The sequence below is a fragment of the Canis aureus genome, chromosome 25, assembly GCF_053574225.1.
Source record: "Canis aureus isolate CA01 chromosome 25, VMU_Caureus_v.1.0, whole genome shotgun sequence".
NCBI classification, from domain to species: Eukaryota; Metazoa; Chordata; class Mammalia; order Carnivora; family Canidae; genus Canis; species Canis aureus.
The window spans coordinates 44,243,380-44,265,017 of record NC_135635.1 but is presented as its reverse complement, the minus strand read 5'-3'; the positions used below and the strand labels follow the sequence as shown (position 1 = coordinate 44,265,017).

Here is a 21,638-nt window from a genome sequence, read left to right as displayed (position 1 = left end):
TATTTTACAGTTCTTGGAGTATGAGTCTTTTACCTCGTTGGTTAGGTTAATTCCTAGGCTTATTGCTTTTGGTACAACTGTGCTGCTTCACTATTAGTATATAAAAATGCAATGAATTTCTCAACATTTATATTGTATCCTTGTGACTTTACTGAATTCGTTGATCAGTTCTAGCAGTTTTTTCATGGAGTCTTTGGGGTTTTCTATACAAAGTATCACATCTGCAAATATTGAGAGTTTGTCTTTTTCCTTGCCAATCTGGATGCCTTCTATTTCTTTTTGTTGTCTGATTGCTGACAATTGTTAAAGTGTTAAATAACTGTGGTGAGAGGAGACATCCCTGTAATGTTCCTGACCATAGAGGAAAAGCTCTCAGTTTTTCTCCAATGAAGATGACATTAGTTTTGAGTTTTTTGTATATGGCCTTTATTATGTTGAGGTATATGCCCTCTAGACCTACTTTGTTGAGGGTTTTTATCATGAATGGATGTTATACTTTATCAAATGCTTTCTCTCCATCTACTGATATGATCATATGGTTCTTTTCTTTCATTAATGTGGTGTATCACATTGATTGATCTGTGAATACTGAACCACTGCTGCAACCCAGGAATAAATTCTACTTGACTGTGATAAATGATTTTTTTAAAATATATTGTTGTGTTCAGTTTGCTATTATTTTATTAAGAATTTCTGCACCCATATTCATCAGGGATCTTGGCTTGCAGTTCCCTTTTTTAATGGAGTCTTTATCTAGTTTTGGTATCAGGGTAATGCTGGCCTCATAAATGAATTTGGAAGTTTTCCTCCCTTTTCTATTTTTTAGAATAGTTTGAGAAGAAAAAAAAGAAATAACAAGTATGGTGGGGATGTACAGAAAAGAGAACAATTATACACTGTTAGTGGGAATGAATTTGATACAGACACTACAGAAAACAGTACGAAGTTTCCTCAAAAATTTAAAAATAGAAGTACCATACAATTCAGGAACTCTGCTTCAGGGTATATATCCAAAGGAAACACAATCACTATTTCGAAAAGACTACCTGTACCCCCATACTCGCTGTAGTATTATAGTAGCCAAGACAGGAATCAACCTAAGTGTCCACTGATGTATGAATGCATAAAAAAGTCATACAGAATAGAATACTATTTACCCATTTAAAAAAAAAAAGAAGAAATTCCTTCCATTTGTAACAATATGGACGAAGCTTGAGGGCATTATGCAAAATTAAATATGTCAGAGAACGAGAAATACTGTATGATCTCACCTATATGTGAAATATAAAAAACTGAACTCAGACCAACACAAAACAAATGGCTGGTTGCCAGGAGCAGAGAGAAGTGTGTGTGAAATGGACAAAAGTGGTCGAAGAGTACAAACTTCCAATTATAAGATGAGTAAGTTCTCAGAATATACTACATAGTATGGTGACTAGGATTAAGTATCGTTTTGTATGTTTGAAAACTGTTGAGAAGTAGGTTTTACAAGTTCCCACAAATAGGGCAGCCCTGGTGGCGCAGCGGTTTGGTGCCGCCTGCAGCCTGGGGTGTGATCCTGGAGACCCGGGATCAAGTCCCACTTCGGGCTCCCTGCATGGAGCCTGCTTCTCCCTCTCCCTGTGTCTCTGCCTCTCTCTGTGTGTGTGTCTATGAATAAATAAATAAAATCTTAAAAAAAAAAAATTCCCACAAATAAAAAAATTGTATCCACATAAAAAAGTAAACAAAAATAAACTTACAAATACACTATAAAACAAAGCAAAAAAAATGCTAATATAGGAAACAAAGACAACAAAATCCTAGACCTAATAAACTACTAAGAATTAAAATTGTAACAAATAACAAACCGAAATACCATCTGACAGTATTTGGTTCTATTTATTTATTTACTTTAGATACAACTGACATATAACATTATATTAGTTCCAGGTGTACACCATAATGATTTGACATATGTATAGTTACTGTAAAATGATCATAATATATCTAATTAACATCTATTACTACAAAATTACAAATAATTTTCTTCTTGTGATAAGAACTTTTAAGATCTACTCTCTTAGCAATTTCAAATGTATGATAAAGTAATATTAACTATAGTCACCATGCTGTACATTATATCCCAGGACTTATTTTATAACTGGAAATTTTTACCTTTTGACTCCCTTTGCTCATTTCACCTGTTAACCACCACACTCCCCACCCTCTCTGGCAACCACCAATCTGTTCACTGTATCTATGGGTTCAGGTTTTTATATTTGTTTTTATAATCCACATATAAGTGAGATCATATGGTATTTGTCTTTCTCTATTTCACTGCCCTGTTTTTAAAATGTAATAATGCTAGGGAAGTATTTTATGTCATTTACTAGAATGAGATAAAATCTGAAGTATAATATTTAACAATTGTTATGAATCTTATTACATCTTATTGCTTAACTCTTATTTCAATCTTACATTAGGAAATACATTTTCATTTATTCTAGGATATATTTTAAAGTCAAAGGTTTTTTTCTTCTTTCTTGAGAAGTAATTTCCAATATAAATTAATGAGTTTAAAACATTCAATAATATAAAATACTCAAATTCACTTGACATCTAGAACTAAAAAAGCTATATAAGACATGTACATTGGGGCGCCTGGGTGGCTCAGTCACATAAGCCTCCAACTCTTCATTTCAACTCAAGTCCTGATTTCAGGGTCCTGAGAAAGAGCCCCACATCAGCTGTGAGTCTGTTTATCTCCCTCTGTCCCTCCCCCCCATTCACACACATGCACGTTCATGTTCTCTCATTTTCTCTCTCTCTCTCTCTCTCTCTCTCTTTCTCTCTGAAATAAATAGCCATGTATATTGTTAATTCAGACCTCTGTGATATACTCTCAAATTCCTTGGGATAGACAACCTATTGATTCCATAAATATTTATGTGTTAATAAAACTAAAGCTGATTCCCAAATATAGGCAAAAACTGTTTTTTTTTATTTTAGGTTTTAGATGTTATTCTAAACAGCAAAATTCACATATGTATCTTCACAAAACAAAAATGCATAGGTCTGTTCCAAATGGAAAACTGCTATAACTTCAGCTCCAACATGTAAAAAGTTTGGAAATCATGACCCATTCTTAAAACAAGAACAAGTTAAAAAACTGAAAATCAACTACTTTTCTTGGACCTATCGGAGAACTGAGGTCAAAAGGCAAACTACAACTCCAAAATGAAGAGACACAGACAAATCCAGAGAGTCATAGTTGAGATCTACCCACCTGGAGCAAAGCTGTTGGGAAAAACACTTCAATGGTGACTTTGAGGAGTTACTAGAGGCTGAATGTGGACAAACATGAAAGTGAAAAAGTCTTAGAAGCTGCAGTTTTGGGCAGACCCACCTTACTTTCACAGGCTTTCCCCTGAGGAACCCCACCAGATTCTGACAGTGAAGAACTGACAAAAACCCCCTTGTGGTTCTTGCAAGGGTGGGAGGCGAGGGTAGTAATTGTGAAATATGCCCAAAGTATACTCTCCCCAAAGGCAGATTCTCCAGGAATAAATATTTTAACAGAATTTTATCCCACCTGACAGATAGGGATTTCTCCCATTCAAGCCCCCGCTAGCTAAGGTGGAAAGCCTTTGTGAAGATCACAGCCAAGGACACAGGCTCATAAAAGGCCAAGACTTAATCACTAGACTATAGAAAGTTTATCTTCGCTCACACCTTACTACCACACCACTCCAGTAAAATAACAAAGGATAACAGCTGAAAAAGCTATAGGATGCAGACTCTCTCTGAAGAGAAAAACCCAAAGTCAACATAGAACACTAGAGGAATTTGAAGCCTCTGGCACCTACAGCTACAGCAAACATTAAATACAGCTCAACTTCTAGCCAGATTAAAACCTCACATATACACTTATTTACCTGCTATCTGATACAACATATCTGGCTTTCAACAAAAAATTACAAAGTATGCTAAAAAGCAAGAAAAGACACAGTCTGAAGAGAAGAAGAAACATAGCAAGCATCAAAATTAGACTCAGATATCTGACATTGATGTTGGAATTAATCAGTCAGGGAATTTAAAATAACTGATTAATATTTAAGGTCCCTAATGGGAAAAGTAGCCGATATCCAAGAACAGATGGGTGATATAGTCAGAGAGGTGGACATTCTAAGAGAGAATCAAAAGGAAATTCTAGGTGTAAAAAACATGTAAGAATAATTAATGCTTAAAAAATAATTAATGCTTTTGATAGACTTATTAATAGACCAGATGTGGCTGAAGAAATAATCAGTAAGCTTAAAGACAGGTCAATAGAAACTTAACAAAATGGGGGCACCTGGGTGAGCATTTGCCTTTGGCTCAGGTCATGATTTCAGGGTTCTGAGATCAAGCCCTGCATCAGGCTCCCTGCTCAGCAAGGAGTCTGCTTCTCCCTCTCCCTCTGCCCCTTCCCTCTCTACTTGTGCTCTCTCTCTCCCACACCAAAATAAATAAATAAAATCTTTAAAAAAAAAAAAAAACTTCCCAAAATGAAAAGAGAAAAAAAATAATAAAAAGAACACTACAGGACATGGAGAAATTTCAAAAGGTGCAACATACATATAATTGGAATACCAACAGGAAAGGAAAGGAGAAGAAATATTATACGTAATAATGGCTGAAAATTTTCCAATGATAATGATACACACCAAATCAAGGAGCTCAGAACACCAGGAAATACAAATTTTAAACACCCATACATAGGCACATCATATCAAAACTATAGAAAATGAAAGACAAAGAAAAAAGTTTAAGGGAAGCCAGAGGGGAAAAAACACCTTACCTATAGAATAATGTTAAGAACTACAGTAACTTCTCATCAGAAGTCACATAAGAAGACAGCTGAGTAAAACATTTAAAGTGTTACAGAGAAAATAATCTCATCAATCTAGAAATCCATACCCAGTGTTATTATCTTTCAAAAGTGAACAAGAAATAAAGACTTTAATCTTAAACAAAAACCAAGAAATTCATAGCCAGGAGACCTACTCTGCAAAAATATATTAAACGAAGTTCTTCAGTGGGCACCTGAGCAGCTCAGTCAATTAAGCATATAACTCTTGATTTCAGCTCAGGTCATGATCTCAGGGATGTGAGACCGAACCACGTGCTGGGAGTGGAGCCTGCTTCAGATTCTGTCTCTCATCTGCCCCTCCCACCTGCCCCTGCTCATGCTCTCTCTCAAAAACAAACAAACAAAAAAAAAAGTTCTTCAGGCAGAAGCAAATTATATAGGTCAAAAATTCACATTTACATAAAGAGAACTAGAGAAGGAATGAAGCTAAAATTACATCTTTTATTATTATTCTTCACTTAAAAGATAATACTTTAAAGTAATAACAGTAATGTACTGGGTGATTATCAGATATGGATAAGTGAAATGAATGATAACAATGTCATCAGGGAAGAGAGGAAGGAATTGGGAGGATTCTGTTGTATGGTACCTGCATGATACATAAAGTGGGATAACATTTTTTGAAAGTGAATTTAGTTTAAAAATACTTACTACATGATTTTTTGATATGACACCAAAAGCACAGGCAACAAAAGCAAAAACAGGAAGACTACATCAAACTAAAAAGCTTCTATACAACAAAGAAAATTATCAACAAAATGAAAAGGCAACCTACAGAATAGATGACAGTATTTGTAAACCTTATAGCTAACAACAGATTAATATTCAAAATATGTAAGGAATCACACAACTTGATAGCACAAACACAAATAATCCTATTAAAACAGGGAAAGGACCTGAATAGATACTCTTCCAAAGAAGACACACACATTGAAGTGTTTTTCCCAACAGCTACACAAAAAGAAGCTCAACATCACTAACCACCAAGAAAATGCAAATCAAAACCAACATGAGATAACAACTAACCCCTGTTAGAACAGCAATCATCAAAAAGACTAGAAATAAGAGTTGGCAGTAGTATAGAGATGAGGGAGCCTTTTTATCCTGCTGGTGGGAATGCAAATTCAAACAGCCATTATGGTAAACAGTAAGAAGCTTCCTCAGAAATTCTTACATGGAGCTACTATATGATCCAGCAATCTCATTCCTGGATATACATCCAAAAGAAATGAAATCAGTATTTTAAAGAGATGTCTACACTCTCATGTTCATTGCAGCATTATTCACAAGACCCAATATATGGAAAGAATCAAACTGTCCAACAACAGATGAATGGATAAAGGAAATATGATGTGTATGTGTGTCTGTGTATACTGAAATATTAATCACAAAAAGAAAGGAAATCTTGCCATTTGTGACAACATGGAGTACATTATGCTAAGTGAAACAAGCTAGAAACAGAAAGATAAATACTGTAAGATCTCACTTATATGCAGAATCTAAAACAGCTGAACTTAGAATGGTGGGTGTCAAGGGCTGGAGGGTGGAGAAATGAAGAGATGCTACTCAAAGGAAGGGTATAAACTTTCAGTTATATAAGATGAATAAGCTCTGGGGATCTAACATAAAGGATAGTGACCACACTTAATAATACTATCCTGTATACTTGAAATTTGCTGAAAGAGTATATTTTAAAAAGTGCTCTCACCACAAAAAAATAAAATGGTAATTATGAGAGGTAATGAATGTGCTAACTAGCTTGACTGTGGTAATCATTCCACAATGTATACACAAATCATCATCTTGTACCCCTTAAATATATACAATTATTACTTGTTAATTATATCTCAATAAAGTTGGGGAGACAAGTAAAAAATGTATACAGCAAACTCTAAGGCAATTACTTGAAAACTATAACAAATATAACTGATATGCTAAAAGGAACAAGAAAATGGAATTACATAAAATGCTCAATTAAAAGAGGGGATAAAAAGCAAAACACAGATGAAACATATGGAAAACTACAGTAACAACCTCCTTTTTGGATTTAGGTGTTGAAGGCAATATATAGGAAAACATCAGTAATGAATTAAAATGAAAGAAACAATAATCCAGAATGAAACAAGGGAAAATATGAAGAGAAAAATGTCCATTAGTAAAACAGGTAATTGAAATAGTAGAGGAAAGCCCTCAACCTCCTCTACCCAAAGATAACTTTATTTTTTCTCATAAACCTAAATATAAAGCCCAAGATATAAGAGAGTATGTAACAAAGAGATAAAAAATAAGGGGTGCCTGGGTGGCTCAGTCAGTTAAGTGTCTGTCTTCAGCTAAGGTCATGATCTTGGGGTACTGGGATTGAGCCCTGCATTGGGATTCCTGCTCAGCAGAGACCCTGCTGCTTCTCCCTCTCCCTCCACTGCTCCCCCTGCCTGTGCACATGTTCACGCGTATATGTTCATGTGCTCTCTCTCTCCCCCCCAACCTTCCTGGTTGAATAAGTAAATAAAATCTTTAAAAAAAAAAAAAAAAAAAACAATATATGGAAAGAGAATGAGATTTAAAGTGTCAAGACGAGGCCATACGCTTTCTCATTAGTCATCAATATGAAATGAACTCAGTTAATGTAACTGCTCAAAAGTCATAGCTCCAATTCTCACCGAGTTGATAGCTCAGAGATTATAAATATGATAGTGTTTTTGAAAACTACAAATTGCCATATAAATCTTAGAGGGAAATAAAAGAAATGGAAAATAAATATCCATACCATATCCTAATATTCACCAGTATGGGTGACTATCACTGTTATCTTAAGGAAGCTCAATATTAATGGAAGGAAAATATCACATAATTAAGATTTCTACACTGTATTCTTATACAGTTTGTCCATAAAGGAGCTGCATTTTTTCATCTTCCTCTGATCTGTCAATTTTCTAAGAGCTTAAGAATTCTCAGTAGCAAGATAAAATAGGACAAGAACATTAAGAGAACTGATGAAGGTATAAATGATATTTTGAACTTCAGGGATTATTACATCATTGGTAATTTATTACACAATGAGCACTATAGAGCTCTACTATATTCTTATCTAAAGCAAAGTAAGAAAAGTGGAAAATTTTTCTTTAACCTTTTTCAAATGTGATTCCATTTTCAGACACTCCTCCTTCTTCTGTTCCAAAGCAATTTCCAGTGTCTTAAGCCGTGAGTCCTTTTTGAGTCCTGAGGAAGCCAGGGAAGAGGCATGCTCTTTCAGATCCAAGAGTGAAGCCTGAAAAAAGTCACACACATGTAGAATAAATACTAACTACAAACAAAGTGGAAATGTAAATGTTAAAATTTATTATCTTGGTGGCTTGTAGTTTCTGTTTATTACTATTAGCTAACATTTCCATCTCAAGAACATTCATGAAATACAAAACAATGCCAGCTTTAGCTTTCAAGGTCCTACTAAAGTTGAATTCCCAAGGAATATCAATTGAATTATAATTTAAGGAGTTCTATCAATACATATCCATTTCCATAAAATAAATGGAAGTAGATCAAGCTTTGTGAATATAAGTAGTCACTAGCAGTAGTAGTCACTACTTATTACCGTAGTAGCTACACTGACTTAAATACAAAATACTTTTCCCTTTTAAAAGGAAAGTTGATGGGATCCCTGGGTGGCGCAGCAGTTTGGCGCCTGCCTTTGGCCCAGGGCGCGATCCTGGAGACCCGGGATCGAATCCCACATCAGGCTCCCGGTGCATGGAGCCTGCTTCTTCCTCTGCCTGTGTCTCTGCCTCTCTCTCTCTCTCTCTGTGTGACTATCATAAAAAAATAATAATAATAATAAATAAATAAATAAATAAATAAATAAATAAATAAATAAATGGAAAGTTGACTAGAAACTTAAATTTCCACATATTGTCTTAAAGATATTAAAAAGAAAATCTGAGAGTGTCCCTAAAGCTCAGGTATTATTACATGATCACAAGGCATTAGGTATTTTTACTGTTTAGGTCACATTAACAGGATATTCCAAAAGCAAGACCAAAGTATACTAAGTCATCTAATTGGTCAGCAATTACTTTAAGATTTCTCTGCCAATATTGAAATGCATTTTAAGAGCTAGTGTAGGGATACTGGGGTGGCTCAGCGGTTGAGCATCTGCCTTGGTCTCAGGGTATAATCCTGGATCTGAGGATCAAGTCCCACATCGGGCTCTGTGAGGAGCCTGCTTCTCCCTCTGTCTGTCTCTGCCTCTCTCTGTCTCTCATGAATAAATAAATAAAATCTTAAAAAAAAAAAAGAGCTAGTGTAAATAAGCTAGCCTCCATTTGCATATTCTTTTCATCTATCACCTTTCTTACCATTAGCACTGTATTTTTCCATTTAAAACTGCTTCATTTATTTTAGGATCTATGAGAATGTCATTAACAAGTAATAAATCAACTCATAACATATTGAAAGAGCTAAAGACTTACGAAATGAATGATCTATTACATTTCTGCAAAGCTTCCCAAAATACCCCTTAAGGTCTTCTAAAAAAGCCTGCTATTAAGAAAATCTCGGTCAAATACATTTTTATAAGCATTATGTAAACACCAACAACAACATATACATACAATGCACTAAGCAAACCAAATCATTCTATTTTGGTAATCTTAACCTCTTTTTCTGAGAGGTCGCCTTGCAATAAGCTGACTTTTTCTTTCAAGTCTTTAAGATCTTTTTTGTAGTTATCAATTTCCTCTTGCTTCTCTCTCTCATCTCTGTCTCGCTGCTCCTTTAAGCGTTCAATTGTCCGCTCCTGATGAGAGAGCACATCAATATGTAAGAAAATTCCTTCCATACTTATCTCATATGACTAATTCAGCTTTTAACTGATAAAATTTCACACTTTCATGCTCCATTCAAAAGACAGTGGTAGGTTGTTAATAATCTACTTTTCATGGAATTCATCCTTCCTACCACTCTTGCAATAACAAAGATGTGGCTTTGTTCTTCTGATTCCTCTAGTTTTCTTTTCCTATAATCTCAGATAGAACTGAAAGTCCTTATAGTATTCTATTGGAAAAATTACATTTATTCCAAGTATCCAGAAACTTTACACACACAAACACACACACACACACACACGCACACACACACACACAGCTCTAAGGGCGGTAACAGATATTTCTTTTTTATACGTAATTCACATGTTGTCCACAAGGCAATGGAAAACAATTCACACACCAAAAATGGAGGAGATTTGAGAGATTATGATATGCTGAGTTTAAAGCATAAAAAGGAGAGGGGGAGAGAACCCATTAAAATTTCTGTCAACAGATACTCAGGCAGTCTAAAAGTTTAACCAATTCAGGTATATTTCTGGGTATTATTTCTGACTATATTCAGGGACCAAGCCTTTATCCCTGGCACATAGCCGATAGTATTGTGAGTCCAAGAGGCTTAAGGAACAGTGATCCTGTTCCTTTAAAAAATCCAATTAAAATGCCCTACCAAAATTCCTTAAACTTCCTTTCAAGACATTAACACCTATCCAACTGGGCCACTTATTTAGTTAACCACTCCTAAAAATCGGGTTTGCTCATAAACATAAAATGAAGTAGCAAGGCCAAGAGTAGAAAAATAACAAGTATATTATGTTAATAACTAAACCCCAGGACTATACTAGGTACCAATATGGTACAGTAAAGAAGAACTAATTATATATTGCTTCCTGGTGGTCAATGTCTGATATTCTCATATCCTCAAATTCTAGTCGATGAGATAAATAAAAAGAACTTTTCTTTTTCTTCAGAAGATAGTAAATGAGAATATATGGCTTAATCTTTAAAAATTTTAGCCACTGGAGGTGCTTGGGTGGTAGTTAGTTAAGTGACTGACTGACTCTTGGTTTTGGCTCAGTCACAATCTCAGGGTGGTGAGATCGAGCCCTAGGTTGGGCTCCTAGCTCAGTGTCGAGTCCGCTTGAGTTTCTCTCCCCCTTTCCCTCTGCCGTCCCTACCCTCTCTCTAAAATAAATCTTTAAAAAAGAAAGGAAAAAGGAAAGGAAAGGAGAAAAGGAAAACTTTCAGCCACTACCCTCTAGTGTGGAATCCATCTTGCCTAACAACAGATGCTTACAATGACAAAAACAAAATAAAAACAAAATGAATTTTCTATCCCCTTATACTATGTCAGAAATAGTACAGAAAGCTCTTTTCTCTTTTGCCCTAAGATATTCCTTTTGCCTTTTATATCCAAGTCTCATTGCCAGAGAAAATTTTAGATTAATGAGAAAGCAGAGGAAATGTGCCTAGAAAGAAGCCAAATCACTCACTTTCTCTGCAAGGGCCTCCTCCAAAGTCGTCAAGGCAGTGTCAGTGTTGGTAGTGTCAGCCTGCAAGGATTTGACTCGTTCTTTCAAGCTGCTCATTTGCTTTTCCTTATCTCTAAGTTGCTCTTGAAGATTTTCAATCTGAGTATGGAGGAAAAAAGGAAATTAACAGAAATACATATAATCACAATAAAAATCATTTTTAGTTGGAAACAAGTAGATTAGGGTTGTCTCTGAGTGTGTGTTTCATAGAAATTCAGTGCTAAAGGCTTCATAACTTCATTGCAAAATTTTAAAGCCAGAATTTATAGCCAGAACAGAGAAAGGACACACATATAGCTATGGACATGTGTGCATAAATAAATCTCTAAAAAAAAAAAAAATAAGGAAAACAGCTAGAGAGAAAAGACTCAACATATAGAGATGAGATTGACAGAGGAAAGACATGAGAAATGGGATTACCTCAATAATGACACTGTAAATCATTTCACAGTGAATTGAGGATTAGAATAACAAGACAGTAAGAAAGACAAATCAGCTGTATAAAGAAAAATTATTCTTAAATGCTTGTTTAAAAAAATATATTTTATATCACCTTTTATCTAAGCAGAAAGCATTTTTCAATGAAATTCCCAAACAAAACAAAAAACAAAACAAAACAAAATCAATGAAATTCCTTATTGCAGTCATTCATTTCTTCATACACATTTGTATGCATTCATTTACTCAAAGAAGTATTTACTCAATTCTTTATTATATTACCAGGCACTAGTGGTACAAAGAAAAATGAATACACCGATTTTTATTATGTTATAAGATAAGAGAACTTACCATTATGTAGCTGAATTCAAGCTATGGATGGCCCCATGTATGATCTAAAGAGCACAGATTTTATTCTAGACAGATGGGAACCATTAGGTATTTAAGCTAAGAAATGGTCTGGTCAGTATTTTAGATGGGTAATTCTGATGGCTGTGGAGAAAAAATTTAAGGGGACTTGCATAGAGACATGGAAAATAATTAGAGCTTATCAATTCAGGTAAGTGATACTGAAGATTAAATGAGCTAAGAGAGATGGAAAAGAGGGGATGGGTTTGAGAAACATTATAAAGATAGCATGTTATCTGGGAGATTCAAAGTACACATAATGAAAAATATTGAGCAAAAAATATGAAGGAACTAGAGAAAGATAGTCAATAAATGAAAAGAAAGTAAGGCAATTACTGTAGAACTCACAAACTTCATTCACTCACTCAACACATACTTGAGCTCTTGCTATATGTCAGAAACTTTTCTAGGTGTTGAGAATATAGAAGTAATCAAAACAGATAAAAATCCCTATCCTCAAAGAGATTACATCCTAATACAGAAGACAACAAATGAATGAAATAAACAGTATGTAGGATGGTAATAAGTTCTATAGAGAAAACTCAAACAGAATAGTCTCCTCTTGAGCTAATACTAAAGCTAACTAGTACATTTTACATGGCTTTCAAAAAGCAACATAAATGTCATCTCCTTTGAAAAGATTTTCTTGCTCCATGAGAACAAAATGCTCTTTGTACTCTATCACAATACACGTTATATATACATACACACTCTCCATTCCTTCATCTATCTATATGTTTATCACCTTTATTACTATTTATCCAATCTATATACATATTATAACACTAATCCCTGATCATATTGTAATTCTTTGTTTGATTCATATCTCCACAAGGGGACTGGATCCTGCCCCTCCCTGTTTTCTATCTTCATATCTGGCACACAGTAGGTATATAATAAATATTGCTTCACTAATCAGTAAATGAATAATATAGACGCTTGCACTTTTAAAAACTGTATTTAGGCATACACATAAACTCCTGAAACGAATTGAACTACAAAAGAAGCCTAGATATTGGCTAACAGACACATGAAAAGATGCTCAATATCATTCATCATCAGAGAAATACAAATCAAAACTACAATAAGATACCACCTCACACTGGTCAGAATGGCTAAAATTAACACAAGAACAACAGATGTTGGCAAGGATGCAGAGAAAGGGAAACTCTCTTACATTATTGGTGGGAATGCAAACTGATGCAGACACTTTGGAGAAGAGTATGGAAGTTCCTGAAAAAGTTAAAAATAGAACTACCCTACAACCCAACAACTGCACTACTAGGTATTTACCCAAAGGATACAAAAATACTGATTCAAAGGGGCACCTGCACCCCAATGTTTATAAGTATTATAAGTTTATAAGCATTATAAGTAGCCAAATTATGGAAGAAGCCCAAATGTCCATCAACCGATGAATGGATAAAGAAGATGTGGAGGGCAGCCCCGGTGGCTTAGTGGTTTAGCGCCGCCTTCCACCCAGGGCATGATCCTGGAGATCCAGGATCAAGTCCTATGTCAGGCTCCCTGCATGGAGACTGCTTCTCCCTCTGCCTGTTTCTCTCTCTCTTTCTATACCTCTCTGTCTAATAAATAAATAAATAATCTTAAAAAAAAAAAAGATGTGGTGTGTGTGTATACACACACACACACACACACACAAACACGAGAGGAATATTATTCAGCCATCAAAAAGAATGAAATCTTGCCATTTACAACAACTTGGATGGAATGAGAGGGTACTAAGCTAAGAGAAATAAGTCAGAGAAAGACAAGTACCATATGATTTCACTCATATGTGAAATTTAGGAAACAAAACAGATGGCTATAAGGGAAAGGAAAAAAAGAGACAAACCATAAAAGAGACTCTTAACTATAGAGAACAAATTGATGGTTACCAGGGAGGAGGCAGGTGGGGGGATGAGCTAAATGGGAAATGGATATTAAGGAGGGCAGTGTGCTATAAGTGATGAATTACTAAATTCTACACCTGAAAATAATATTACACTATATGTTAACTAACCAGAATTTAAATAAAAATTTGAAACAAAACAAACATCAAAACAAAAGAAGCCTAGATACAATGTTCAGATAACTTTCTGCTTTTATCAATTTAGTATAAACTCGTTAAGGAACTGTCTGATTCTATAGGGAAAGAAACATCTTCTCTAGAGTCAATGAGAATTCCACAAGCAGAACAAACAAGCTATGCAAAAAGATCTGGTAAATTCAGAATAAAGTACTGTAAATACTGTGTAAGGCTTAGATTTTTATTTTTTAACAAAGAAATAATCATACAGGTAAAACCACTAAAATGTCTGAAATGGGCTCCAGTCTTTTCCGTGCCATTAAAAGTACAAAAGCTACTGTCAGAGAAAAGACCATCTCAGGTAAAAATCACTTGTCTTCCTTTAATCAGACACTACTATTAAAATCTCATATGGATCAATACTTAGGTTAAATTCACAATCAATAAAAAGAATTTTCCCACTTAAAAATCTAATACTCCATATACAAAGAGAATGCAATGCCCTGACAAGTTTAACCAGCTATGCATGTCATTCCAGTTGCTAACATATAAACTTTAATCTTTTCTTTGGTATAATTACACTGCCAATGAGACTTTCTTGTCAAGAAAGGACAGTACAAGAGCCATTATTTAAAATGAAATTTCACAGAATCAACCAAGTTTTACATATAAGAAAACAACCCACCTAAAATACAAATAGCGCTTACATGCATCATAGACATAACCACCCTTCTTTCTCCCCCATCATGAGAATTTAAGAAAGAAATTAAGTTAAACTGCTAACAATACCAGTCATATAATTTAAATGTAGTCACACTATTATAGGAATCCACTATTCTTTGCTGGTCAAAACTTTTTACAATATACTCAGGTGCAAAAGCTACTAAACTTGGTAAAATCCTCATTAACTACTTTTCCCTAAGCTATGTTCTGTTTCAATTACCCAGATGTCTAAACAGAGTGTTGAGTTGGAGGGGAGGAAAAGGATGCCTATTCACTTCTAAAGAGGAGGAATAAACATTCCATAAAGAAAAGAACTGACGAAATGAAAGACAGTGGACAGTAAAACTGTCTCCTTTGGGCAAGTTTCCATCAGCAAGGAAGACCTGAAATAGACACAGTTATGTACAAACTAGCTGGGTAAGCAGAATAAACCCAAAGATGCTGTGGGGGGGGTACGTGGGAGAAGGTGTATATACAAAACTACTTCTCGTTTGTTTACCTAGCAACATGATGGATAACATGAACCCTACTGAAAGCTGCTGGGTTTTTTTTTCTTTTTTTTTTTTTTTGAAAGCTGCTGTTATACATCCTCACTTTGGTTGAGATTCAAAATCATGTTCTCACCTGATGTTGAAGATGTAAAAGCTGATCACCCAGGTGGTGTCATATCATGGCATTTCAGTATTAATTATGCAATTTCTTTCTTTCTTTCTTTCTTTTTTTTTTTTTTTTTAAGATTTTACTGGGACACCTGGGTGGTTCAGTGGTTAAGCATCTGCCTTTGGCTCAGGGCGTGATCCCAGGGTCCTGGGATCAAGTCCTGCATCAGGCTACCTGCAAAGAGTCTGCTTCTCCCTCTGCCTGTGTTTCTGCCCTGCTCCCCCTCTCTCTTTCTCTCCCCCTTTGTGTGTCTCTCATGAATAAATAAAATCTTTCAAAAAAAAAGAAAAGAAAAGAAAAGAAAAATACTCCGTTAAATATACTCAGACTACCTGCAAAAACAGAAACAAAAACAAACACAAAAACAAAACCACCTCTCCATTTTGTAGGAATAGAAACCACAGAATCCCTAAAATAACAATGTAACAATAACAAAAAATAATAATAATGGTGGTGATGGTAATAACAGGTAATAACTAACACTTAAAAAGAACAGTTTTCTTTTTAAGTCAGGCATTGTTGTAAAAACTTTATACATAACAACTATTTAAGTATCACCAGAAGACTATGAGATAATTACTAGGCAATCTACCTCTAGAATCCTACTCTTTTCTTTTTTTTAGGATTTCATTTTATTTATTTATTTATTTATTTATTTATTTATTTATTTATTCATTCATTCATTCATTCATGAGAGACACAGAGAGAGAGAGAGAGAGAGAGAGAGAGAGAGAGAGAGAAAGGCAGAGATACAGGCAGAGGGAGAAGCAGGCTCCACACAGGGAGCCCGATGTAGGACTTGATCCCAGGTCTCCAGGATCAGGCTCTGGGCTGAAGGCAGCACTAAACCGCTGAGCCACCCAGGCTGCCCTAGAATCCTACTCTTAATCACTATGCTATAAATAAGTTCTGTGATGAAAAACAAACAAACAGGAAAAAGAGTCATATAAATGACTCAAGCATCTTTACATTAACCATCCCTTATTTTTAAATAGTGTTTACTAATAAACATAGTACATTATTACTATGGTCACTTATATGTTATCCTCTACTGAAGGAATGAAGGGTAGAGGAGGTAGCAAACCACTGCAAATGCAAAAGTACATCTGCCACGAACATATGTCCAAACTCAATACACTCAAGCTAGTGGGCAAAGCCAAACACACTTGATGTTCAGGATTTCAGTATCATGAACCTAATTAAAACAGTCTGTGTAGCCTGACTTCCAAGGCCTAAAAAGCAGCTAGCATGGACTAGAACACACTTGACAATGAAACTGTTAAAAAGATTTTCTCTTACTGTTTTTAATCATATTGAAAATTAGTGACTGCTGCAGAAAATGACATATTTTATATTCTTATGGGCTTTTTTCCTACTTTCCAGAAACCCTGATACAGAAAGAGATCATGACGTAACTACTAGCATATATTCAATATTTGCATGAATATAATTTTATAGAGATCAAAGGAATTGGTGTTCATTCTCTATGTCTATATCCGTGATGATAAATAGGAGGGGAATCAATCAGGTTTACACATATAGTTTATTATCAGAGAGAACTAATTAAGAATTCACAATTTTTTAAAAGGACTACTTACAGAAAGATGACATTTCCTTCTCTAATCATAGTATAGTTTAGTTAACTGGGTTATAAAAAAAAAAGAAAGCAGAAATAACATAATTATTATATAAAGCCTTTTTCTCAATTTTTATTTTACAAAGAGAGAGAAAATGTATAAAACAAGAGGAAGACTAAGGCCAAATGCATGCTACTTGTGAATTTATCAAAGCTGCATACCAATTCCACAATGGCACAGATTTCTTGACATCTTTTGTTTTGGTTTTATCAGGCTTGCCAGTTGTCAGAACTATCATGTTTCAACGTGGGTGATTTATTCTTAGTCAAGTGGAACTGATTACTCCGTTTTTGAGGTTCTAATCACTGAGTAAAGGTAAAAGAGACTTCCTCTAGGATACAGTTCTAAGGACAAGGAATCCTAAAACACTTCTTGCAATCACCTAGCTACTTTAAACATCATTTCAAGAAAATGTTTAATGCTGTCTCCACAGTTGTTCTAAGTCATCAGCATCAACTTACTGTGTGAAGCAAGTTACTCTGGCTCTGACCATTGCCTACTTTGTTAATGGTACCTTCCAATATCAATTATGTATGCATGAACTATCATAATATCAAGAGAAAAAAGGAATCTACAATAATTAATAAAATATAAAAAGAAAAAATTCACCAAGTACCCTAATTTCTAGGCAAATGTTTATCTACTACCCTATGCTCTGGCAAAAAGTATCAAGTGGGCACAACTATAATTTACCAAAATGAGTTTTTCCATTTATATTGGCTTTTAGATGTTACTTGTCCAATCATGTGGTTCCAGGGATTAGAAGACAAGAACAAAATCATAAGAAACCCTAAGCAATGTTTTAAACTGTTTAAAATGTTTAAGTTGTGAAAGGCTTCCATATCTATACTGGCAATTACTATTTATGGTCTTTAATAAGCCCAGCAAAGATTCTGGTGGATAACCAATTATTTCTTTGGTTGAGTTTCCTGCTCAACTGTGCTACTCTCTCATCATGTAAGTTATGGAACAGATTACTGTAATGAAAAAATAGCTGGCTATGTCACCTTGGGCAAGTTACTTGATCTAATTACTATAAAACAACACTAACATTGCTTTTAATTCTAAAATACAACTGTATTCTTGGGGGGGGAGCTGAAAACATTAAAAAAGTAATAAATTTCATAGAGTACCACTATATTTTATCTTAAAAACTGTTCAGTTTGGGACAGCCCAGATGGCTCAGCGGTTTAGTGCCGCCTTCAGCCCAGGGACTGATTCTAGAGACTCGGGATCAAGTCCCACGTGGGACTCCCTGCATGGAGCCTGCTTCTGCTTCTCCCTCTGGCTGTCTCTCTCTCTCTCTCTCACTCCTCTCTCTCTCTCTCTCTCTCTCTCATGAATAAGAAAATCTTTGAAAAGAAAAAACACTGTTCAGTTTGAACTATACAAAAAGTGTAGGTATGACCTTTAGGAAAAGACACTAAGAGTCTACTGCTCCTGACATTTTATTAATTGCTGAGAGGGAAAGTTAAGCTTCCTGATACATTTGCTTATGGAACAGATAATGGAACTAGGGACCTCTTGAGTTAAAATAACTGGATAATGTGAAGCAAAATCTGAGGAGACCAAAGGTCACTGCTAGTGAAGCTCTGCTTGGTAAACAATTCTATAAATGTCTCAAATACTATTTTACTATGCCTGAGCTTCTGGTGCTAAAAACCAAAGAAGATCTATAAATGCACGATGACAGGCAATCATTCTGAGGCAGTGACACTGGTGACATTGCACTTAGGAACTCAACTCACGTCATCTGTATAAACGATATCCCTTTACGTTGCACAATAAAAATGGCTATCTAGATAGAACAGTCTTACATCTAATGGTTCAGTACATCTTAGTGATGAAAGAACCTAGTATTTTTAAATAACAAATTAAAGCAGACATACTAGGCTTAGTTTTGAAGAAAAAAGCAATCATGATTTTTGTTATTAACAATAACAAAGCCGAAAAAAATCAAAGACAAAACATCAGGTGGCTAGCTAAGTTACACCTGTTCTACCCACTGAATGGGAATATTATGCAACCATTACAACCCATATACTTAAGGATTAATTGGGGATATGGAAACCTATTTATGGTATACTATAACACGAAAAAGAAAAGTTACCAAAAAGTATGTACAATATTATCCCAATTTGAAGGAAGGAAAAGTTTATTTTTACATAGTTTTCCTTGTCATAGGGTTCTCATCTTTTTCAAATATTTAGAATAGACATACATCACTTTGATAATAATAACAAAAGCAATAATTTTCTAAATGCTATCCAAAAAAGACATCTTAGGATTTGTGATAAGTAATTCAATTAGGATTATGACAAGAGGAGTTTTCTTATCATATGTACTTATCAGCATGTGCAATCTCTAGGGATTTCTGCAGGACGTGTAAGCAACTCTTCATTTAACCTACACCTTCCTAGGTTCATACTGTGTGACCAAACAAATCAAGCTTTGGGTGGTTTCTGCAAAGCTAAAACAAGACTGGGAGACCACTAAAAAGTTCAAAGAAATTCAGATTTCCAAAAACCACTGGAAATATCAGGTCTGAAGGGAATACTAATGAGATGCTTCACATATTTTCAGTTTAAATTCAAGTTCATCTCATTGAACTTTTATGTTAGCTAAGCCAATTTTTATGGCCTGAAGTAAGCTAACTTGTACTAATAATCAACCCTAGTGTGAGAAGGATGGGTTTTCCAAGAAGCAGACCTTGAGACAGATTTCACTATGCAAGAAGTTTATTAAAGGGTGCACTTTGGATCACTAAAAGTGGAAAGGAAGGGGGTTGGGGGACAACAGGATTGTGCAGGGGGAGAAATTCAACTGCCACAAAGTTCCAAAGAATTCAGACAACCCTTGAGGAGCTCTGAATCTGGGATGATCTTTCAGAGTTGTCTCAAGTCAGGACAATAGATTCAATTCCTTGTAGCCTACAGAGATCAACCACTGGGACTTCTATGCCCTTATGCAAGGGAAGTCTCTAGCTAAGGCAACCTCCACAGGGGCTAACAACTAAGGACTGTGTCAACAGCACTTCCAGCACCGGGGCAATTACATCCTCAACCCTCAGGGGGCCTGAGGATACTCATCACAGTATCCATCATACCCAGCAGCTATCCTCTTTCTAGTTAAATTACAGTTAACATGAAATTGTTTGTATTTGAACAATTGATCTTGTATTTGAACCACACACATAATTTTATGTTACAAAACACAGAAGCCTTTTTTCCAAGCTTGTTTGTTTCACAAATGGTGGACATTTTTAATCAGGAGTCCATGGTTGGCAGGGATGTATGATATCCCAGTCCACATAAATGAGCTATATACATTTTTATATGGAAAGAGCCCACAGCTTTCATCAGATTGTCAAAAAGGTAGGGGGAGTTAAAAATCATTCATCAGTGGCATTCTTTTCAAATATCCAGAATACTGTTTAAAATGAACAGCCATCTCACTTAAAATTGTTCACTTAGTTACTTTATAAAAATACTGTGTTACCAAATTTGCTGAGTCTAAAATAAGAGTCTGGCCTGAGAGAGATGTAGGGAGAATGGATCCAAACAACAGTTCTTTGTCTATATACAATGGAAATCTAAGGATCTTATCAAATTTAGTAAATTTTCCTTGGTAGATTTGGATAAATTTTCTAATCCAAAAAAATTCCTTTAGGAAAAACAGGGGTAGGAGAAAAAAGCAAGCAAGTCTGACAATTACAGGAAGATAAAGTAGATAAAGAACAAAATACATGTATGATACTTGAAGCTATTTTCTGGTTAGGGTGCACATACTGGTGCAGAAAGAAAAAACAGCATGAAAAGTTATTCCATCGAAGTCTGATTTAATAGCTTCTTCAGGTAGTTAATTATTTCAACTTCTTAATCAGAGTTGACAGGTAACTGGGCATATATCCAAATGGCTATTCCCACAGGTGAGAATGCAATGCAAGTTAATTCATGTCAAATTAAAAGCAGTTTCTAAGCAAAAGAAAATACTGACTATGCTTCAAAACTTTGATCCAGTATTTTTTTAAATCCTTTGTCCCTTTCTAGATACTTACCTATATATTTATTACTCTGACAAGTTCCTGCTACAAGAAACCTCTAAGAACAACCTTTATCACAATAGGGATCTGACCCTTCCTATTTGCTTGCTAAGTACCATTTTCAAGTTTAAAATGTGTGCTTGGTCAAAATAGAAATCAGGGCACTATGAACTAGAGCTTGCAAAACTATATGGCATTATATGGCACTCTATCAATAGAAAATGGACCCTGATAAACATAAACTCTCAAGTTATTCACTAATTACTCAAACAGAGTTAAAAATCCAAGGAAATGATGTTTTAATAAGGGTCAAAATTATTTCTATGTTGTACATAGCATTACAATATAAGCCTCTGAATGGTTCTTATTTATATTATACCTTAGCACTTAAAAATAAGGCATTTATCCAAAGGCTATGTTCTCTCAGGTCCATTCCTATTGCCAACATGATAATGTTG

General features: G+C 35.0%; 1 protein-coding gene across 24 annotated transcripts in view; it reads right to left on the bottom strand.

Annotated features, from left to right (window-relative positions):
* The window catches only part of ERC1 (ELKS/RAB6-interacting/CAST family member 1), a 534,848-nt gene that overhangs the window by 352,266 nt on the left and 160,944 nt on the right, over window positions 1-21,638 (bottom strand). For all 24 annotated transcript variants that reach the window (XR_013364494.1, XR_013364495.1, XR_013364497.1 and 21 more), the window contains 3 exons: window positions 11,205-11,342; window positions 9,546-9,686; window positions 8,022-8,162 (listed from right to left, as the gene is read on the bottom strand). Coding sequence is in view for 21 of the 24 variants with exons in the window: in XM_077871590.1 (XP_077727716.1) it covers window positions 8,022-8,162; window positions 9,546-9,686; window positions 11,205-11,342 (420 nt within the window). In the remaining 3 variants the exon portion in view is untranslated. The remainder of the gene's footprint in view (window positions 1-8,021; window positions 8,163-9,545; window positions 9,687-11,204; window positions 11,343-21,638) is intronic.